Source organism: Falco cherrug, chromosome 1 (assembly GCF_023634085.1).
Source record: "Falco cherrug isolate bFalChe1 chromosome 1, bFalChe1.pri, whole genome shotgun sequence".
Classification (NCBI taxonomy): Eukaryota; Metazoa; Chordata; class Aves; order Falconiformes; family Falconidae; genus Falco; species Falco cherrug.
The window spans coordinates 117,092,209-117,112,728 of NC_073697.1; the positions used below are offsets into that span (position 1 = coordinate 117,092,209).

The following is a 20,520-nucleotide window of genomic DNA, read 5'->3' on the forward strand; positions in this document are numbered from 1 at the left end:
TTTTCACAACAAGTTATTCATTAAAGGAAGGGACAGAAGGGGGTAGGGAAGAGAAAGAGAGACCATGTGAAAACAAGACAGCCCACAAAAATGAGCAGACATACAAGTAAGACTGTCAGGAAAGGTGGCAGTAACAACATGCAAGCGTTACAACAACAGCCAAGATGATTTTCAGAAGTGACGAATCCTTTCACACCAATCTAAAAGTAACAACAAATTCTTAGCCCCCCTGAAAAAATCAGACCTATTTATTCAGTGCTAGAAAGGATAGCTGAAGGATCTGGTAAATGCATACCAGAAAGTATAAAAATAGTATCTCTTCTAATAGAACAAATGCTTTAAAGCAACCTCAACTGTAAAAGAAAAGGATCGCTAGGACTGGCCGAGGAAGCAACAGCCTAGGAGTTCCTGTGCCAGCTGTTAATGCAAGTCTGGGAATTTCCAGAGGAAGATGGCACCATCTGCACTCACACTCACAATGTACTTGTTCCCGGGGCAGATCTTGAGACGGGTGATGTGGCCGCTATGGCCCACGCCAACATGAGTCACTGCACCCTCGTTATAGTCCCACAGTTTCACCAGATGGTCATCACCTCCTGCATTGGGCACAAAGGAAGAACAAACGGTTACACGGAGCTCTGCTGCCTTCTGTTCCCAGATCACAGGCAACGGAATACTTAGGGATCGATTTGATTTAGGAAGGGTGGGATACATTGTCTTGGCATTACAGCAAAAACTACTTTTCAGCTGAAGTAGAGTCTGTGAGCACAGTGCTCAGGACCTACACCAGCAGATCCCAGCGAGCTATGGCCAATTGGGACCAATCATATGGAGGGGCCTTCAAAATGCTCTGAACCAGCACCCACTTACCAGATTAATCTAAAAGAACTGGTGCTGACACCAAATCCGTGGTTTTTAACTATAATCAGTACACGCAAAACCATGGCTACTCTGTGCTAGTGCTAGGCTCCCAGAAGAGATGTCACAACGGTGGGAAACATGTGAGCCTGAGGCTGGATGAAGCCTGAAGTCATGCCCACATGTAAACCGACGGAGACTGCCAGGCTTCTGGAGTAGGACACTTGGAAGAAATCATTCAAGTGCACGGTGCACACCACTGAACTAAATGAGGAACAGGGCAAGATGAAACCCTGTACTCCCCTAGAGATGCCTGAACCTTGTCTTCACCTTTACATTACATCTTGCAAGACTGAACCATAGTATCTTCCAAGTCTGAACCACAGCCTTTTTCTAAGTATTTTTCTTCAGTTATTAGTTTTATTTTCCCCTTTAGCTGACCCCTTCTTTTAGTTTTTCTTTCTTTACTGAGATCCTTGGTTCATTGCCTCTTTCTTCCTGGTCTTAAAATGACCTCCTCTTTTCTAGTTTTATCCAGCCACTCACCTGTGACAAAGTATGCCCCATCTGATGTGATGTCCATTCCATTGATGGAACCTGATACAGACCCTTCCACTTCTCTGATTGCAGAGCCATCAAACACTTCCCAGTATCCAATCTAGAGAGCAAAGGAGGGCTCAGCTGTGCATGAGCAGCACACAGACTTCAGTACTGCTCTGTAACACAGCCTTCTGTGGCTGTACAGGAGTTTTACCATGTAACTAGTGCCAGACTTAGTGTTTGGAATTGCTGCAAACATAATACCTGCCGTTTAGCTTAGCTTACCCTTCTGTCTGTTCCACTGGTGATTATCTGGTACTCTTCAGGATGGTAACACACACATTTGAACAATGTGTTGGCTAGAATCATTTGTCTTCTTATAAAACGCCTGCAAAACATCCCCAAAACAGGATAAAATGATAGGGTCAAAATCCAGACTTTGACTGCCTGAATTATTCCTGCCTCTGCTGTACATCAGATCTCTCCACGTAGATATTTTCAGGTATTGGTCTGAGTTCAGGGTTTCATGAAAGGTCATCAATTTGGTTCCTCATCACAGCTGCCTTCTAAGACTTTTGATCTGCTGCCATAAAAAATGATTTTTTTTTAATCCAGAATGCTTTCTGGGTGCTATTCACTATGGAAAAACTTCCTTATCTTTACCACAACACAGAAGGTCTGCAGATCTGCAATACCTTGACAAGAGTCATGAAGTGCTTGGAAAATGGAGCTAGTGGGAAACTTAGGAAATCACCTGCTCCATCCCCTTGGCAATGCATGATCCAGTGAAAGAAAACAACTTGAGACAAATGTTTGTCTAAACTTTTCTGAGTAGTTTCTAGCATCGGGAGGTTCTGCATTTCCTGATTTGATTGTTCCTTCTAGTAATTTTTGTTTCTTAATGCTCTTTTTCCCCTCCTCCTCATAATGCGGTGTCCCAAATAGGGCACAGTGACCCAACAGAGACATTACCAGTACTCTTAAATGCCTTGCAATACTTATCTGTCTCCTTACACTAAATCCCAGATGATGCATGTTCCATCCAGGCTGGCTGTGACACACTCTCGGTCGTCCTTCTTAACTTTAATGCAGGACACAGCAGACACATGCTCCTTCAGAACTTCTCCCAGTTTGTGAGTCCTTTCACCAATCTCCCAGACCCTCACCTGAAAATCAGCAACAAGCATCTGCTCTTGTACCACCTGGTCCTGAATGAGCTCAGGGATGCCGAAGGCTTTCCTGAACTCCTTTCTTATAACACATACAGCAACTCAATCTCAACAGACTGTCTCTATTTTCCTGTAGGTTATTCACACAGCTGACACATAAACCAGAACTGAATTCTTGAGAGTGTAATCCACTTGGTTCAGGAATTCCTGACCATTAAACCCAGACTTTGTTTTTGCCAAGTTCCCACTCTCCCATGTTTCAGTTTACTCATCTCTTAATCAGGAAAAAATATCTAGTCCATGATATAGCTCCAGCGGTGCTTTAAAGATCAAAGAGCAAGGCTTCTGAAATGGAATATAAAAAAGCTACCTGCTATTTGTGCTACACATAATGGCAGTAAGTAAATACAGAACAGCTCCTCAAATCTTTGACGTGAAATATGTGCCTGAAAGCACCTCTTTTCCCAGTGGTGGTAACAGCAAAAGTCTTTCTGCTTTGAGGACTTGATCCTTCACACCTTGCATCTACTGTCCCACTAGTGCCAAACTGCATGGTGTCTATTCGCTTATACATTCCCCTAATGTCAAAACCTAGTGAAAACTTAGAAATTTAGACACTGACATCAAAAGCAGAGAGCTGACCTTCCATGTTCTCAAGTCTGATGCTGACTGGATCTGGATGTCCAATTCCCACTTGCTAAATGATCAGAGTACCCAGAACCCTTAAGTAACCCTGAAAGTCACAGCTTCCAGATGACTGATCTGGACAGAACCATTAGCATTTCAGAACACCTTTTTTGTGTTCTGAATGAATACTGCAGGTGCTCCCCTGCAGTTCTCATTTCTAGTTAACCAACCTTTAGCTTTAATTCTGTCTCAGCTGCCTTTTTCAATTCAGAGATGAACTAACCAGAGCTTGTGCCATTCTGCGTGTGCTGATAACAGAACAGAATCTAGGTCCTCTGTCTTCTGCATCCTTTAGCGCTAATCACCCAAAATACTTAACTGTTCGTTTATCAGTGAAGGGCTGAAGTGGCTCATCATCTCTAATGTCTTTATGCAGCAAGACAAGGCAGTGCTGCTGTTACTGCTCTACAGGAGAGCTGAGGTGCAGAACGATTCAGAAAGATGGTTCAATGATTAGGACATTAGCCTGAGATTTGGAAGACCTAAGTTCAATTTTTCACTCTTCAAGACTTCCCATGCCATCTCCAGTGGGGCACACGGAACACTTTCAGGGTACAAAAACAAAGTACAGAGCAGTTAAATCACAGTCAGGAATCCACTCACAATTAAATGTCTTGTTCTGAGTGCTCACCAGACTGCAGAGAGGAAGTCCGAAACAAGACAAAAAACTGAACATGAGCCTTCCAAGTCTAATTATTTATTTTTAATATAAATAACACCCCTGCATTTAAATTACTTAAACATTAGGAGTGTCACTTTTACAGACTGTATATGAAGTGTATGAAAGAGCCAAAGTACGTGGTGTTTGTTTTGTATGGCTGGAAGAATACTGTTGAACTGCACAGGTATAATGCCTACAACATGTTTTCTGATATTTACTGTTATTTGTATTGGAACGTTTCCATAACTGTATTAGAAATGGAGTTATTATTAAAGTCTTCTCTTAACACCATCACCTAAAGCAGACAGAACCATCCCAGAAAACTAGGAAGTTCCCCCATAAACGCTATAGCAATATCAAGTGAACTTTGTGCTACTAAATGAATTCATACAGGTCAATCAGGACAGTACCAGGACGTCCAGAGCAATGACAGAAATAAAATCTGTGCTAGAGCAGTTAGATGGAGGCTTGCAAACAATGACTAATGCAGATAAGCCAAATATAGGGGAAAGACAAATGAACAAAAAGGATTAAGAGCATATTCTGCGTTAGAAGGATTTCCAAGACTACCATGCCAGAAGAAATAGGGGCATTGTTTTACATTGTGTCCTCTGAGAACAAGAGATTTGCATATATCAAAAGATAGTATTTTCGAACTCAGTCCTTTGCACAAGCGAAAGCTAAGAATAGCTCACTTTCTGACTAAGCAGTTACAGACGATGGGCAGGCCCTGTGATGCAAAGCACAAAGCTGCTCTGGGTTTTTTAAGCAAAAATTACCTGCCCTTCACCTCCTCCACTAATGATCCGTTTACAGTCACTTGTAGCAGCAATTGCTGTCACTCCCAAGCTATGGGCATTGTTAATCACATACATTAGCCGTCCGGTCTCTGGCATGAAGGCACGGATTTTCCCATCATTCCAAGCTGATGAATATAAAGAAACAGATTACCCAGGCACACAGACTCTCCTCCTATTATTGTCTCACTTTCCTTTCCAAATGAGCCATTTTTATTAAGTTCCTGTATAAGGCCCACCCTGTTAGATCACCAGTATACATGTGGAAACCACTGCACTGTAGATGAGACCTATAGTCCCAAATAAACTATTAATATTTAATTCCTTTTTGATTCTGGCTATGAACAAATTGATTTGGTAACAATGGGGGGACTGCATCGCTGCTCTAGGACTGCAGGAGTTCCTGTGTAAGCAATTTGCATACGGTAATGGGTGGCAGCTTTATGCAAATGCTGCTTTACGTACTTCACAGGTTAAGCTGTTGCATACAACAGGTTAATATTTTAGAATTAGGTCTTTTGAACACGACTACATGCTGAATTGCTGGAATTCACATCCAAAGCAAGATCTCCAAACTTTGCCTTCCATGTACACTGTAACTACAGCACCAGGATACTGGGGGCTGCGAGCAAAGTTCATCGGACCAGCTGCAAGCAAAGAGGCCTTTGAGTCAAGCAATGAACTGATATTAAACCCATTCCCAATTTAATCCTCTCTTCATTCTAACATACTGATGTTTATTACATTTGGCAATACTTGAAGACATGAGTCTGGACTGACAAGTTACCTGAAATGATGCTCTTGCCATCCCTCATAAAATCTACAGCATGGCAGGTCACGTTGGGGATGACGATTCGTAGGAGCTCCCTGTTTTCTGGGGTGTGCCACACTCGAATATCGTTTTTGGAGCAGGTAGCAAACAAGTCAGAAGTTCCCCTGGAAAATTCAGAGATAAGAGATAATGAGGAGGGGCATACAGAAAATGCTTCTTTCTTTTGTCAGATATTAAATCATTCTTCAAAGCTCAGCTGCTTCTAGCGTGCAACTGTAATCTTCCTAATAGGGATCACCATGGTTAAGACAAAGGCCTTTTTTGTAGGATCACTTTTCTCACATAAAATTCCTCTGGCCTGGTTCCTACTGAAAGATTCATTTTAAGGAACATTTAAAGAGAAACTAAAATGATTCTTTCTACTTTTTGGAAGTTGTGACATTTATTTCCCATATTCAATCTCTAAACAATGTTATGTGTTGTATATAAGAGACACAAAAGAGGGTGTAGAGGTGCTCACTGCCCAGATTTAACATCATGGACCCACAGCAGCCTCATATTGTAAAGATGTCATTTTTTATCTTGCTTACTGGATGATTTCTATTCAACATTGCTGAAGGCAATAAAAACGACAGCAAAAGCCTGTTTGTAATATACTTGTTGTACATGTTTGAATAAAAAAAGACCTGCAGCATTTCAAAAGCTATGGGACTGAATGCTTTGAAATAAGCTCTAAACCATACATCCTAGGGATATGACAGAAAGTGAAATCTAGCAAGGTACCACAAGCTTTTGTTCAACATCACCATCAACGCCCAGCAAGATGAACCAGGACAGAAAGAACCTGGCACAACAAAAGTGTGGCCCCTTTCAGGCCCAGCTTGCACGGGTGCTTTATAAAGCACGGTAACATCAGTAATTCAAGTATTCTAAAATAAGCCAGAACGGGGAAATTAAGCCTGTATTTCCCAGTCAGTGACATGCTCTGTTCAAAAGCAGTGAACAGATAAAAAGTTTAAACATACATGCAAAAATGCAGTCCTGTAGTCCTTACAATCAGCACTAAATTCAGCTCATCCAGATACCTCTGTGACACAGATGCACCAGTCAGGTATATCAGCGTCAGAATTACCCTAAGCTCTAATGATTTACTCATTAAATTACAAGGATGTGGATTTTTCAGGCTGGTGACAAACAGACAGGAGGGCATCTTGCATTGTGCACTTTGCTGTACCCTGGTAAGATTTGATCCTTTGTGCTGCATCAAGAAACGATGCAGTAACAACATGGCAAAAATAAAAACTTTAATTGGGATCAACCTCCCGTTCTCTATTTGGAGAGGAAACAACCAATCCATTGTGTGTTGTTTTTGTTTTTTTTAAATAAAGTGTCACGATCCTGCAATACAGGCAGAGGGAATGTTGGCTGTCCATGAGACAAAAGCAGACAGAAGACACACTGGAATACCCAGCATCTCTTGTCACAAGCCTAGAATTTATTATAACACGTCATATTGTCAAACACGAAAATCTAAGTGAGGCTGAGAGACCCAAAAAGCCTCTTTAAACAGCTCTATTTTTTAGTCAGGTTTCAGCTGATGTTACAGGTGGGTAGTAAAGGAGACACCTCTACAAATTCTAGCTGCGACAGGATACACAAGAGCAGACTTTCAGTATTCACACTGCTGGCAGACTAAGAGACCCAAGTCTCACAGCACCAGCCCTTGTAGAAAAGGGGGAGGTTGCTATTTCTGCCATTACCCAAACATAAATAATTGTTTCTTTTTATTTAGAATTCTTTCTGTTGATCAGTGATTTTTCCAACTCTCAAATTGAACTGCTGCCTTCTGCCTTCGAGCAGCGCTCATTGTCACCCTTGCATTCAGTGGTAGGTTACAGTATAAATCATCCTGTAAGGATGCTAACAGGCTTTGGGTTCCTGTTGGGTAAAAGGTGTGCACATAGGTATTCTGACCTTACTTGCAGCTTACTCAAACTTCTTTGCTGGCCAAAAGCATCCCAGCCAGTTATACTTACACAGGAAAAACAATGTCGTGGACAGCTTCGTTATGACAGGCAGCAATCAGCTCCTCTTTAAATGCAGTGTAATTGATTCGATAAATCTGGCATGCATTTGTCCCTACAAAGAACTGGTGATCCTGATCTCTACATGTCAGGGAAGTGACAGCACCTTGAACTTGAATTTTCCTGTTAAGAGAAAGCAGAGGTTTGGCCTGACATTGACCTTGATGTACTAGTTTCCAGTTTCCCTTTTCCCCGACTTCCTCTAGTCTCGACTTCCCTGCTTCCCCAAAAAGCAGCACATTCGGCTGCGGTATCAACGTGAAAGAACGTGGTCAGGACTAACATTTCATTCCCAGCCACATGTTAATACTTCAGATGATCTTGCCTGTCCCACCTGCTACTCTGCCAGGGCATGCAAAGGCAATACTTTGGAGACTTTGTTTTCTGGACCAGGGCCTAAGGTAACAGCATCTTTGTTGATATTCTTGCTCAAGTGCACTTAAATATCCCATATTCAAGAAGATTTCCAGACAGTTTAGATCTTCTGGGAACAGTTCAAATTTTACATTGCGGAACTGTATGCTTAAGTTGGCTACTTAAACAATGCAAAATGAACAGCTGCAAGCCCAATTTTCAAATCACATAAGGGGAAATGGCACCTGCGGCTATTCTGTATGCAGAAAAAAAGCCTTGCACATACTCCAGCACTTCCAGATATGTGCCTATAAAATTAGCGGAGCCCTCCTTTGCAACCCCATGTCCTCCAACAAACCCTTTTTTTAGACAGCAAATACTATTCTTTCTCAGCTGGCATAAATGAGCATGATTTTACTGACTTCAATGGACCTGTCTCACTTTGCATCAATTTAGGATCTGACTCCTAATGCCCAAAAGGAAACAACGGTCATTTCAAATTAACAAGTAGTAGGGCAATTCACTTCTGTGCAAATGCACGCAGTAATTTTCAGTCTGCTTCAACTTCATTAGGCTGGAACCACACTGTCTATTTTGTCTGCAGGACTGAAAAACTGAGATTTATTTGGGTTATGCCTTTATGTAGAAATTACTGGGTTTTATACTGTAACCCTCTGGGGGAAGTGTCACCTCTACCCTCCTGAATCTCCCATCTGCAAACTCACTTCATTACTTTGTAGTTTGAGCCTTTACAGAGAGCTACAATCCCTCCTCCGGTGCCGACTATTAATTCTCCTGTCTTCAGCAAAAGCAAAGCTGTGACTCCCTAGGAGAAAACAGGATTAAAACCACAATTGGATGGAGGCAGAGGCTCCTTTTATTGCTGCAGCCATGCTGAATAGCACAACAGTCCCCATCATGTTCCCAACGGTGGTTCTTACATCACTCAGATATGGCTTTATCAGCATTCTTTGACTGCCCTAGGCTAAAGAGTGACTCTACAGAGGGAGAAGGGTGAAAAACAGTTATTAATTACAGGTATATATGAACTACTACAATATGAGGAGCAAGTAAATAGCATCATCATGGATCCTTCAGAGCAGCTGGGACCACATATGAGCCTACATAATCTTAGCTCATTCCAGTAAGCAACACCACACACACACACATTTTGGATTAGTGCCTCTGTTTTTCCTTCCACTAGTTCTTTGTCTGTCACACACGGAGACAACAGAGGATGCAACTCAGCCTAAGTGTCCTTTCCTACAGCTGATTTTAGGTCAGACCTGCTTCCCAGGCCTCTCACCCTGTCTGAAAGATGCAGTCCCATCTCCCACCTATTAGTAACAAACCACATTTGCCACAGAAAAGCTTTGAAAATTATCAACATGGGTTTCGCTATTTACTAAGATGAGTAGATCAACAGGAGGCCAGCCATTAGAAAAAGGAGAAAAGGTTTTCCAAAGATAAAGTACCAGACTACAGCAAAGAAGCCAAACAAAACCTGCAAACAAAACCAGTCCTTAGCCTTGCCACAAGATTTCAAGTATAAGAGTCAGTCCCTACTTCCATTCTGCCACCTGTGAAGTAATATTACTCTTCTCTACACAAGACAAGAGTAATTCTTGAAAACCTGAGAGATCCCAAAACAGGTTGCAAGAGGGGTGAAACTATTCTGTGGGGTTAAATCCTGGTATTCTTACTCAGAAAAACATCCCTACTAGCTTGAGGGTACATACACATGAGTGAAATCAAAAGGAAAAAAAAGAAGGAAATAAAGGAGCTTTATGTCATCAAAACTTGGACTGAAAACTAAGCTCTGTCACGAAGCAAGTACATACAAAAGGCACAGGCCAGCTGGTAGCAGCTCCAGGCTCCCCATGACCTGCAAGGAATCTGTTGAGCTTGACATTTCAAGTTGCAATATAGACCCCAGCAACATTTGCACTACCTAGGTTAATTAGCAGTACTGCCAACTGTTGTGATAGTACCAGCAGTTTCACAATATTAGATTTTTTTTTCTTGAAGTCCGAGCTCATAGAGCCATTATGTGAAAACAACAACTTCTGTTTGGTGGAGTTTTTTTCTGGGAAAAAGAAAACACCTCTAGCATTTAGTGTTGCGAAATGATGAAGTGAATTCTCAAGAATAACAACCAAGAGGCAAATCAGAATAATTCTGCATTTATTCTTTAGGAAGAAATCACTGTCATGTGCTTGGCTTGTGATTTTTTACCAAATACAAGTGTCAGCACTTTATGATAAAAGTTTGACATCTAAGCAGCACCACCCAGCATTCCTGTTCTTTTCAAGCATTAATCTCACCTAACCCCAGTAAATTTTCAGGATTAAATACTTTCAGAGTGTTTAAAAGAATGAAAGCCAGAAAGCATTGATCTTCTGTGTGGAAAGGACTGAAGGTCTAAAGAAGGTAAGAGAGGAAGTGAAGAAGGAAAATAAAACAAAATGGACATTTGAGCTATTTAGACCTGGATGTTGCAAAAGCCACAGACAAGTTCTGATGAATTTGGAAAAATTACTTTGATTATCCAACCAACCAGAGGCAATTGATTGTTTTTAAAGTCTTGCTTAAACTCTTTGAAGGAAAAAAAGAAATCACCAGTATACATAACAGCATTCCAGTGCTGTCATTACAAGCAGCCTTGCATCTACCTACACATCAGCTTAAGGACTATTTAACTACAGAATCAAATAAATCTGGATTGCAGAAAAAAAAAATGAAATTTTTTTCCTGATTTGTAATTTAATTGCACTGGATTTCTCCATTAGTCTTTCTCAACCAGTAGCACATCCAGTCTCCTGTAGTATCAGGACTGATCACTGTGATAAACACAACCTCCAGAGAGGATTTTATGCCATACTATCACAACACTACCAGGCAGGAAGCCAGCTTTCATGCAAATATTCTTAGCAAACGCACAAGAAGAAAGGGATTCTTTTCAATTAGAAATACGATCCACAGACAGAACTGTTTCTGAACAATGTTTTTAAAAATTTCCTATGAGGTGTTGGCAGCATTTTGCGAGTCCTCTGTTATCACAGGCCCATGAACTGTCTTTTGATCTACTGTTTTGCCATTTTTCCTGTAAAAGACTTCCACCTCAAATGCCCTTTGTGTTTAGCATTACGGCAGGTGGTGGTATTGGAAATCAAACCTAGGACTACATAGTTTATCTGATTACAGCTCCCTGCTACTTGCTAATAAATATTTTGCAGCACTGCCAAGACTGCTTTGCTTTTTCTGAGGTATTTTCTTCAATTTGAGAGGGAAGCAGGTACTAATAAGACAGACACCCCCCTACTCCCAACCTTACAGTGGCCAGGCTCTCAAAATCATCAGTTTGATTTCAACCCTAACCTGATAATTGTGCTTCTTTCTTGTCCAGTCTGTTCTTTGAATCACTAAGAGTAAACCAACAGCTTTATAAGCTGCACTTTTTATTCATGGAGTCAAGCAGTTCACATTAACAATGCAATGAATACTCTAGTTCTACGTGCTGCCAGACTTCTGGTAGACGAAATGCAGAGTCTAATGTAGGAGGTTAAAAATATCACCATTCATTATTTACTTCTTACAAAAAGAAACCACTGCTTTGAAGTATGATTATAAATAAACGTAACAGCCAAAATCCAGCCTGCCCATTCCCTTCCCTGCAGGGATATTTGCCCTTTATCCCATTCTGATCTCTTGTGAAGTTCTTGAGTTCCCTGTGAACTCTTCCAGCGCACCTCCTTTAAATATTTGTATGTTTTGTTTTGTTTTTTACAATGCAAATCAGTCCAACTATGTCTAAAAAAGTATTTGCAATCATACATTCCACTTTGCATCTGAACGGGTGCCTTATAGTGCCTCAAGCCTGCAACGGGGATAAAAATTAATTCCGCTGTTTATTCCAGTATTTATAGACATTACAGAAGTGCACTTAAACTTAATTCCATGTAGACGGAAAACAAGTTGCTTCATCATACCAGTAAACTATTCTGCCACTCCTCTTCAAAACAGAAACAAAGAAATCTTCAGATCATGTCTACATAATAAACACATTCTTATATATATCTAAAGGCAAAGTTCCTTTAAGGTTGACCAAACTTGTTTTCAATAAACATCTTCTCCTCACCCAAGCAGTGCCTAAATTCTTTCTTTAAAGATATGCTCACTGTGGGCTGGCTGTGGATTCCAGGTTTAGAGTCGCATGGTATGCCACTGGCTCATAATGCCCTGGTATGACTGATGAACAAGGTTTTTCAGAGATAGAGGATAATGTTTGTTCATGAATATGCATCTTTTCAGACAGAATTGCAACAAAGTGGTGAAAACTGTTCCACAGGGAGGAGGCCAGGGCAGTTCCACCACTGCAGGCTGTACAGCCAGCCCCCCCGCCAGGGACCGGGGATATGCTGGGTTAGGAAAGGCAGTGCGTGTCCCAAAAGCCCTGCTTTGGTGCCATCGTGCCTACCTTAAACAGCACGGCTCACTACCGAGGCAAGCTGCACCGCACCTCTGCTTTGCACGGCTAGAGAGCAGAGAACTTTTGTTACAGGTACTAATACATGGTACATTTTCAAGAAAGAGACAAAAGATGTCTTGTGAAATACACGCAGCTCTGCAGCAGGGAGGAAAATAGAAATCAACAATTCTCCCAGGGTTAGCAATACGGTGTATCAAATTGTGTAGAAACAAGGAGGTAAATACTTTTGTTTTGATAAATGCTGTGGTTTTGACTTGAAAAAGCATCTGCAAAATACCTCTTCTGGCATTGAAGGCTATGCTACAATCGGAAATTTCTGCCATAAAACATTAGATCCTACGTGTGTTCAGTGAGGACTTGCTGACAGTCTAGTGACAAGGTATTATTTGTATGCAGAGATGTGCAACGGGTGGGTGGAAAGGGAATCACAGTATGGAGCCAGAGAGGGAGAAATGGAAAGTATGAAAGTGAATCTGACAGTAGCCGGAGATAAAAATGTACCAGTACCTTCTTGCAGACTGCAATAATACAGGTTTGCTCTGATGAATTTCCCATTTCAGGCACTTGGAAACTACATTGGTAAGAGGGAGGGAAGAGAGCAGAGAGGAAGAAAGCAAGAGGAGAAGGAGTGATAGGGCTGAACATATGTCTGATTGAAAAGCCTGTCTGAACAGAAATGTCAGTTTTAAGCAACAGGATAAAGGAGGAGATTGGAGGGAGTACTTGTCATTACCACCCAATGTGAATGTCTCCTTTTCTCTCCCTACTCCCAAAATGCTCACTGGAGTATCTTAAGTAGCTCCATTACAACACTAATGAAGTTTAGGTCAGATTAATGCCTACCAGCTCAGGTCTCATCCACAAGGCTGGCAGGCAGCTGTGACAAGATCCACTTCTGGATCTTCTCTCCTCCCTAGCATCTGGTCAGTCTCTCGCATAGCCAAAGGTCCTGTTTCTCTTCAGCTTTTCACTACCAGAAGCAATGTCAGCTGAAGCTCACGATGCTTCAAAGGCCTTTGCCACAAACGGCGGTTCCAATGGATTTGCCTTATGATAAAACCCCTCACAGTACGGATTGGACTGTGGTCAGGCTTTGAGCCTCTGATTTTCTTTAAGAGGCCCTAGGCCCTCTTTCAACCCCCAGACTGCACAGCATCCTGCTAATGACCGTATTTGATCGCTTCTTTAGCAGTGGTGTCAGAAGTGTATTTTTTGTAAATTTTTGTTTCAATTGCATTTGGCACCTTTCCCTCACCCCTGAAGGCAAGGGAGCTCAGGACCTCGTGTGGCTTCAATCAGGTACTCCAGTCAAGGTACACATACCGCTAGATGCAGGACTCCTCAAAGCATGCAAGCATTTAAAAGGGGAGGTGATATTCAATCATCAAGACCTTGGCATAAAAGACAGCAGAGATCAGCCAGGACGTGGGTCCTATGTGGAAGCAAAACCCTGCAGGATGACTGCTGGAAGACCAGCCTAACAGCAGACAGTACAGGTATAGCCACAAGAGTATGCACCTTCAGCAAACTTATGATTTCGATCAGGAAAAGAAAATACGTATGTTCTTGTCACTTAATATGTACACAGAATTAAATTACTTACATTCTTATAATGCAAGTGGGAAAAATGAGTAATAACTTCTCCAACCTTCTGGAATAGATAAAAATTGAAATATATTTCAAAGAATTCAGAGGCTCCAAGTTATCCCAGAGAAATGGGCATACATTTGTAATGCAAGAAACACTACATTTTGAATGGGCACGTATATGGTTTGTAGCTACATGTGTCGGTACAAGCAAAGTTCAGGAGGTTTAGAGGAACAAGTCCAGAGTAGCTTTTTCTTTGAGGCTGACTGCTGAATTTTTCTTACAGTTCTTGTTAGTCTTGTGTTTGCTCTCAAACAAGATCTGCTTCTTTGTAGGACAGCTCCCCCATGGCATGCCTAATGTTACATTTGGTACTTTCATCTGCATTGTTTCCCCTGCTGCTCACTGATTTTTATGGGTGTTAAGAGAACCACTGAATCGTAGAATGGTTTGAGTTGGAAGGTACCTTTAAAGCCCATCTAGTCAACTGCCTGCCACGAGCAGGGACATCTTCAACTCAATCAGGGTGCTCAGGGACCCGTCCAGCCTGATCTTGAATGTTTCCAGGGATGGAGCATCCACCACCTCTCTGGGCAACCTGTGCCAGTGCCTTGCCACCCTTGTCATAAAAAAACCCCAGCATCCTAAGACAGGCACTTAGTTTTACAATGCAAAATAAAATTTTCTTGCATAAGGCTGAATGTAAAAGAAGCATTTAAATTCCTTAGGTATCACTCCCTCCACTGGGTGTAACTCAAGAAGCTACACAAAGTTTTTTATAGCAACAAATAAAAAGAAATCAAGAACAAGTGTAGTAGTTGGTGCTGATTGTTTATCATTACATCTCCCTGCATGAAGAATTACTGTACAATGAAAGGCCAAAAGCTCCTTTTCGGGGAGATACTCCAGTCTCAGGATCCTCATATTAAGACCCATGAGTCCCAATTATAGACAAAAAAAGCTCAGTTAAAAACTTCGGGGTTATGATCAAGCACTCAGAAGTTAAAAAGCAATAGAATGAATGTACCTTATGCAACCCTGTTTTGTCCCAGTTGCGCATATACATTATAATAAGCTCTTTAACTATATTATCTGTATTACCTTTTCCAGTCAAACCTCTGCCTCATGAGGGGCAGAATCAGAATTTCAAAACAGCAACTTCCTGAAAGGAAGGGGGAGGAATGGTACGTGGAACAAACACAAAAATCTAGGGGGTTGGGGGTTTTTTTAAGAGCAGTTGTTGCATTTTGAAGTTGTTCCAAAATACTCTTCCTGTGGCAAACAGAAAAATTCAGCCCAGGCAATTTAACAAATCTGTAAGCTTTGACTACAGGACCTTATAGCAGTAAGTGTGGGAAAGCCTCTCAAATAAGCACTTCTACCAGTCTTTCTCGTAATGTTCTCTGTCAATGTCTCCCTAAAAAAAGACCCAACTCACTAACTACTCCATCGTTACACTTTTTCCCCACTTTTTATGACCTTTACCAGATTTAGAGTCTGTGGGATGATACATGAGATTCAGGTAAACCCCAAATTCTTAGGCAAATGACACTGAACAAAGCCAAGCTAACGGTCTCAAGACTTCAGGATAAAGCTTGAGACACTTACCAAGACCTAACAGCACAGAAAAAGAGTTAGTCTGTGAATCAGCTTTGTAATGGTTCTCCTGCAGGTTGCCCTACTTACAGTTACTTACAAAGAGGAGGACAAGGAAAAAATTAGACTCACAGAGCTGCTACTCACCGAGCTAAACTTTTCCTTCTGTGGCCCATAGTCAGTCATCAGCCTGTTGTTTGTATTCACTTTCAGGACATCACCAGTTGATGTGCCAACATAAAAACAATTATCATCACCTGTCATCTATAGGAAAGCATTAAAAAAAGAGATCACAGTCCAGATAGTAAGACACTTGTCCCAAGCCTAGCACTAGGCTGCATAAATAGCTTTATTTCAGTGCATTGCCAAGATTTAATCTGAGGGGATACAGCCAATGTTTTCATCCTGTCACAAAGATCCATAACACTGCTGAATGAAAGACACTTTCTAACCAACTCCCAGATAATATTTTGCATCAAAAGTGGGATTCTCTGGGTGCTAGAACCTGTGACTAAAACACATGCTGCTTCTCTTCAGAAGCATTCATAACACTCTTTCTCAGCATAAAGAAACTGTGGGAGACCATCTGCCATGAGCCAACACTTAGTAACTTCACTGCTATCATGCAGTTGCAATTGGCATTTCTAGCATTACTGTATATGTTCGTGGTTTCTCTCTAGGCTGTAGAGAGTTTCTTAGTTTAGCCAAATCATTTTGGCTGAAACTTACCTTAACACATGTGCTCACTCTTCTCAGTTGCCCTGTCTGGCATTCAGTCGGTCGGATTTTCCTATTTGCCAGATCCAGTTCCCATACTCGAATGGTCCCACTACAAGAACGAATATAGTGGGATCAATTTCATATATGCAGAAACATCCAAGTTCTTCACTACTAGAAGAATTTAAAAGCCTTTACAAAGCTACATTATTCTGAATTTTTAATAAGGAGGAAAAGAATAATATCAGAGGCGCCAGAAGTTAAGTCTCTTGTATTTTCTGCTGTCTCTTATGGTAGCTTTTTCCAGGTAAATCAAAAATCTTAAAGGTTCAGCAAAATATATACAAGGATTATGGAAGAGCATGTGACAACATTGACACTTCATTTCTCAAAGAGACATGCACTGTGGAAATCTTAGTTCCTAGAATGGGAAATGAATGGTACGGGACACTTTCAGCTATTTTCCAGCACAATTAAATTGACATCATCGGAGCCAATATAAAACCTTTACACACAGCTGCCCTTACCTTGAACAAAGTGTTAAAATTGCAAAGGCCAGCACTCATAAGTGCAAGTGCAGCCAAGAGCATCTGAAGCCTTCCCTGATTTAAACGGAGTTGCAGGTCCTCAAAATGTTTAAATGCCAGACTAGATACATAGGAGCTGCCACAAATCCATAAGAAATGTGACTTTTTGTACCAACTTTTGTTACAAGCCAGTGACCAATTGCACCTCACATCTGGTGCGGACAGGAGATGATCCCATGACTGGCAAGATATCATTGTTTCTACATTAATTAACCATTGTTCAGAGCCACTCACTGACTGCTTTTCTTGTGTAAACACTGGCAACTAAATATTTTAAATACTGCATGGGGAATGCTGAGTACAAAATCCTGCTATCAGGAACAGAAGTGACGCATGCAGGTCCCTGTGTGCTGCTTTGAAAACATATTGTTATATGTAGAACATGCAGAAATGCCTTAAAGGGACAAGCTGATGGATATTCATGGGTCCATTCAGAGCAAAAAGAAAAAACACAAGCACACAGTTGCTTGAATTTCCTTGTATTGAAGTAAAGGCTCTTTGTAAAAGGAAATAGGTCGATGGGTTCTTTCATCTAAATAAAACCTTACTTTCCAGCAGTAACAAACACCTCGTCTCTGCAGCTGGAGCACACCACGATGGTTGCGTTCCCCGCGCTCCGTGCCGAGGCAGGGCTCCCGCAGATAGCCTCTCTCTTACCAATGTGCCACACAACCACGCTGCAGGAGAAGGAGGGGCTTTAAATAGCTTTGCCTTTTAACATTACATTACTTAAAACCAAAAGCAAGACAAAAACTATTTTCCTGCAGTCTGTTCCCATCAGGGTACACAAGGAAAGTCCTTCTGCAGAGATTTTACCCAAGAAAAGCCTTATCACAAATGTATGGAATTGCAGTTTATGTCCCCTGCTCCCAAAGCAAGAGTATATGTTGCTACTGGATTCCTTCTGTTATGCAAGATGTGAATGATATCTTGGGCCACTCGTAAAATCTGATTTAAAATAACTTTTTATTTAACTCTTACTTATCTGTGTGTCAAAGTAAGCTCTCAGTGAAATCTATACTTCTTCAGGGCATTAAGCCAGGTAACTGTGCAGGCTCCATAAGGCTTCTGGGCGATGACAGCAGCTTAAGAATTAGTTGCTCCCTTCATCTTTCCCTGTACCCTGTGCTCTGCCTGCAGTATCCACCCAGCTTCCCATCAGACAGATCTGGATTATTGAGGAAAGACATCAAGCAGGGTAAAGAATCGGACTGCCAGAAGAGGGAGGAGCAAGCACTCCCTAAGAGCATTCTTCGATGCCCTACAACTTGTCAGAAATTGTGTGCTGAGAAGCAGAAATCGTTACCTGCCATCATCCTGGCCTCCCAGTGACACGAGATAAAGGCTGTTTAGAGAAAACGCTAGTCCTTCAATTCTACCCTTATGAAGTGACAGCCGAGCAAGTAACTCCTTCCTCTGGAAATCCCATAGAATGATGTCTGCCTGCGGTGCAAAGCAGAAGGGGTCAAAGCCAGAGCATTAGATATAACACAGAGCATTAGGCATAAAAACTTTCTCTGGCAGGAAAGCTGTTAGAAGGAGCCCAGCCCAAGGTTAGCTTCTATCCAGCCCAGGGCTCCAAAGACACAAAAATACTTCAGATTAGCTGCTGTAAAAAGCATTATTCCAGCTTACTGGTTGAGTAGCTTCACTTTGTTTCAGAATCAAAACGTACCCTGAGACACTGGGTATTTGACTTAGATTTTAAAATACTGAAAGTGCTAAATGCTTGATTCTATTCAGGTGTCTCAAGGTCTTTTCAAATAGGGAAAAATTTAACCATAAAGAACTTCAAAGGTCTAAAAATGCAGGTAGGTACCTGTCAAAAGCCCTAAGCAGCTCTGGAACTCAGGTACAACTTTAAATACAACTTCTTTATTAATTAACATCTAACAAGATTTAGGCTGCTACATGCACACAACACTGGATAAGAAGGACCTGAGTTAAGGGATGCCTAAATCTAGTTATCCCAATCCTAGGGGAACGCTTAATACTTTACAAAAACATAAAGGCACATCCAGCAATGGACTAGTCACAATTTCCCATTCCCTGCAACATCCTCCCACTATAGGCATTTGTCTTCCAATGAAAGAAAAAATAAATGAAACGTGTTCCCACCTCTGGTGAGCCAACTCCAATTTCCTTGGTCAATACTACACAGTTAAATATAGAGCATCATCTACCTTGAAGCCCATGAAAGTGACTTGTCCAGAAGCAACATACACTCCATTCCTGGATACGACAATGCAGGAAACATTATTGGTGTGGCCGTGCAAGAAAGTCTGTTTCTTACTGCCCAGGTCTTGAATAACTACAGTACATCCCAGGGGATAGAGAACGTGCTCCTTATCAGGGTGGCAGATGAGGCCACAGGGTACATGCCCTGCAAGAGAAAGGAGTGAGAGGGCTGCTGGCTGTTAACAGCTCTGGGGCTGCAGGCAAACTCTCCCCTCCTCAAGCATGTGGTCCCCAGAGCAGGCTGAGCGCTCCCCAACATCTCCACGCCGCTGCCCGTGCCTATCACACTCCCTGAGGGAGGACGGCTTGTTCCCCAGGGCTTATCTCACAAGAAAAGCCACACCAAGAGCTTCCCAGTCGCCCCCAAAGCCGTGCAGCGGAACAACCCTGTGGAAAGCCAAGGGTCACCTTGACGCAGCTGGGATGGTGCTGTGCTGCCCACAGCTCCCAGCAGGCCTGGGTGGCCCAGTGGTAGGGCCACCAGCTCGGTGCTCTCCAGGAGCACCCCCACCAGCCCATATCGTGTGACCTGCCCCAAGAGAGCGCAAACCCACCCATTTCCCAAGGAGGCAGCTGGCCAGAGACACCCCAGCCCCTGCCGCAAGTCACAGGGTGTTACACCAGTATTTTGGGCAACTTGAGTTGGTTTTATTTTGAGATGAAACTCTTCTCATTCCGGTCAGCTGGGTAACTGGAGAAAAACCACTGAAATCCTGCTGTTCTGTCAAACTTTCCCTGCTCTTCACTTTGCATGTGTCTCGGATGTCCGGCATGGGGAGAAGGGGGAGGGGGCGAGGGGAGCAGGAGGGACCCCACGCACCCACTGCCCCCAGCCCACCCCACAGCACCATGGCCCCAGCTGGAACCCACGGCTGCCCCATGGCCTCCCCTCAGCCTGTGTGCTGGCAGCATGTGCCCCACCAGTGCCCCAGGCCCCCCCAGTGCCCCCAGGCCCTCCCAGTGCCCCCAGGCCCACCTCAGTGCCCCCAGGCCCTCCCAGTGCCCCCAGGCCCACCTCCCAGTGCCCGCAGTGCCCCCAGGCCCGCCTCACGGTGTCCCAGCCCCCCGCACGACCGGTGCCCCCCGGCGCCCCCGGCCGCAGTACCGTTGAAGCCGATAGCCGCCCGCAGCTCCAGCCCGCCCGCTCCCGCCTCCGCCGCCATCGCCCGGCGCGGGGCCGCGGCGCCACGGTAACCGCGCCTGCGCCCTGCCGCGCCGCCCGCCCGCCAGGGGGCGCTATGGGACGGCCGCCTCCAGCCCCCGGGCGCTTCGCGCGCCTCCGTGCCGGCCGGCGGCTGCCCGCTACCGGGCCCGGGCGCCGTGAGGCGGGAAGGCCCTTGGTGCCGGGTATGGGCTTGGCTTGGCCTGGCGGCAGCTGGTGGCC

General features: G+C 43.1%; 1 protein-coding gene across 1 annotated transcript; it reads right to left on the reverse strand.

The window, feature by feature from the left end:
* Positions 1 to 20,310, reverse strand: CFAP52 (cilia and flagella associated protein 52). The gene is made up of 14 exons (XM_055723096.1): positions 20,242 to 20,310; positions 19,082 to 19,281; positions 18,205 to 18,341; positions 17,447 to 17,575; positions 16,324 to 16,423; positions 15,742 to 15,858; positions 8,648 to 8,748; positions 7,521 to 7,691; positions 5,500 to 5,648; positions 4,695 to 4,840; positions 2,413 to 2,564; positions 1,684 to 1,786; positions 1,405 to 1,516; positions 1 to 596 (listed from the first exon to the last, which is right to left on the reverse strand). The coding sequence occupies exons 1-14, from the start codon at positions 20,297 to 20,299 to the stop codon at positions 421 to 423; spliced, it is 1,851 nt and encodes a 616-aa protein (XP_055579071.1). The 5' UTR covers positions 20,300 to 20,310; the 3' UTR covers positions 1 to 420.
* Positions 20,311 to 20,520: the final 210 nt, after the last annotated feature.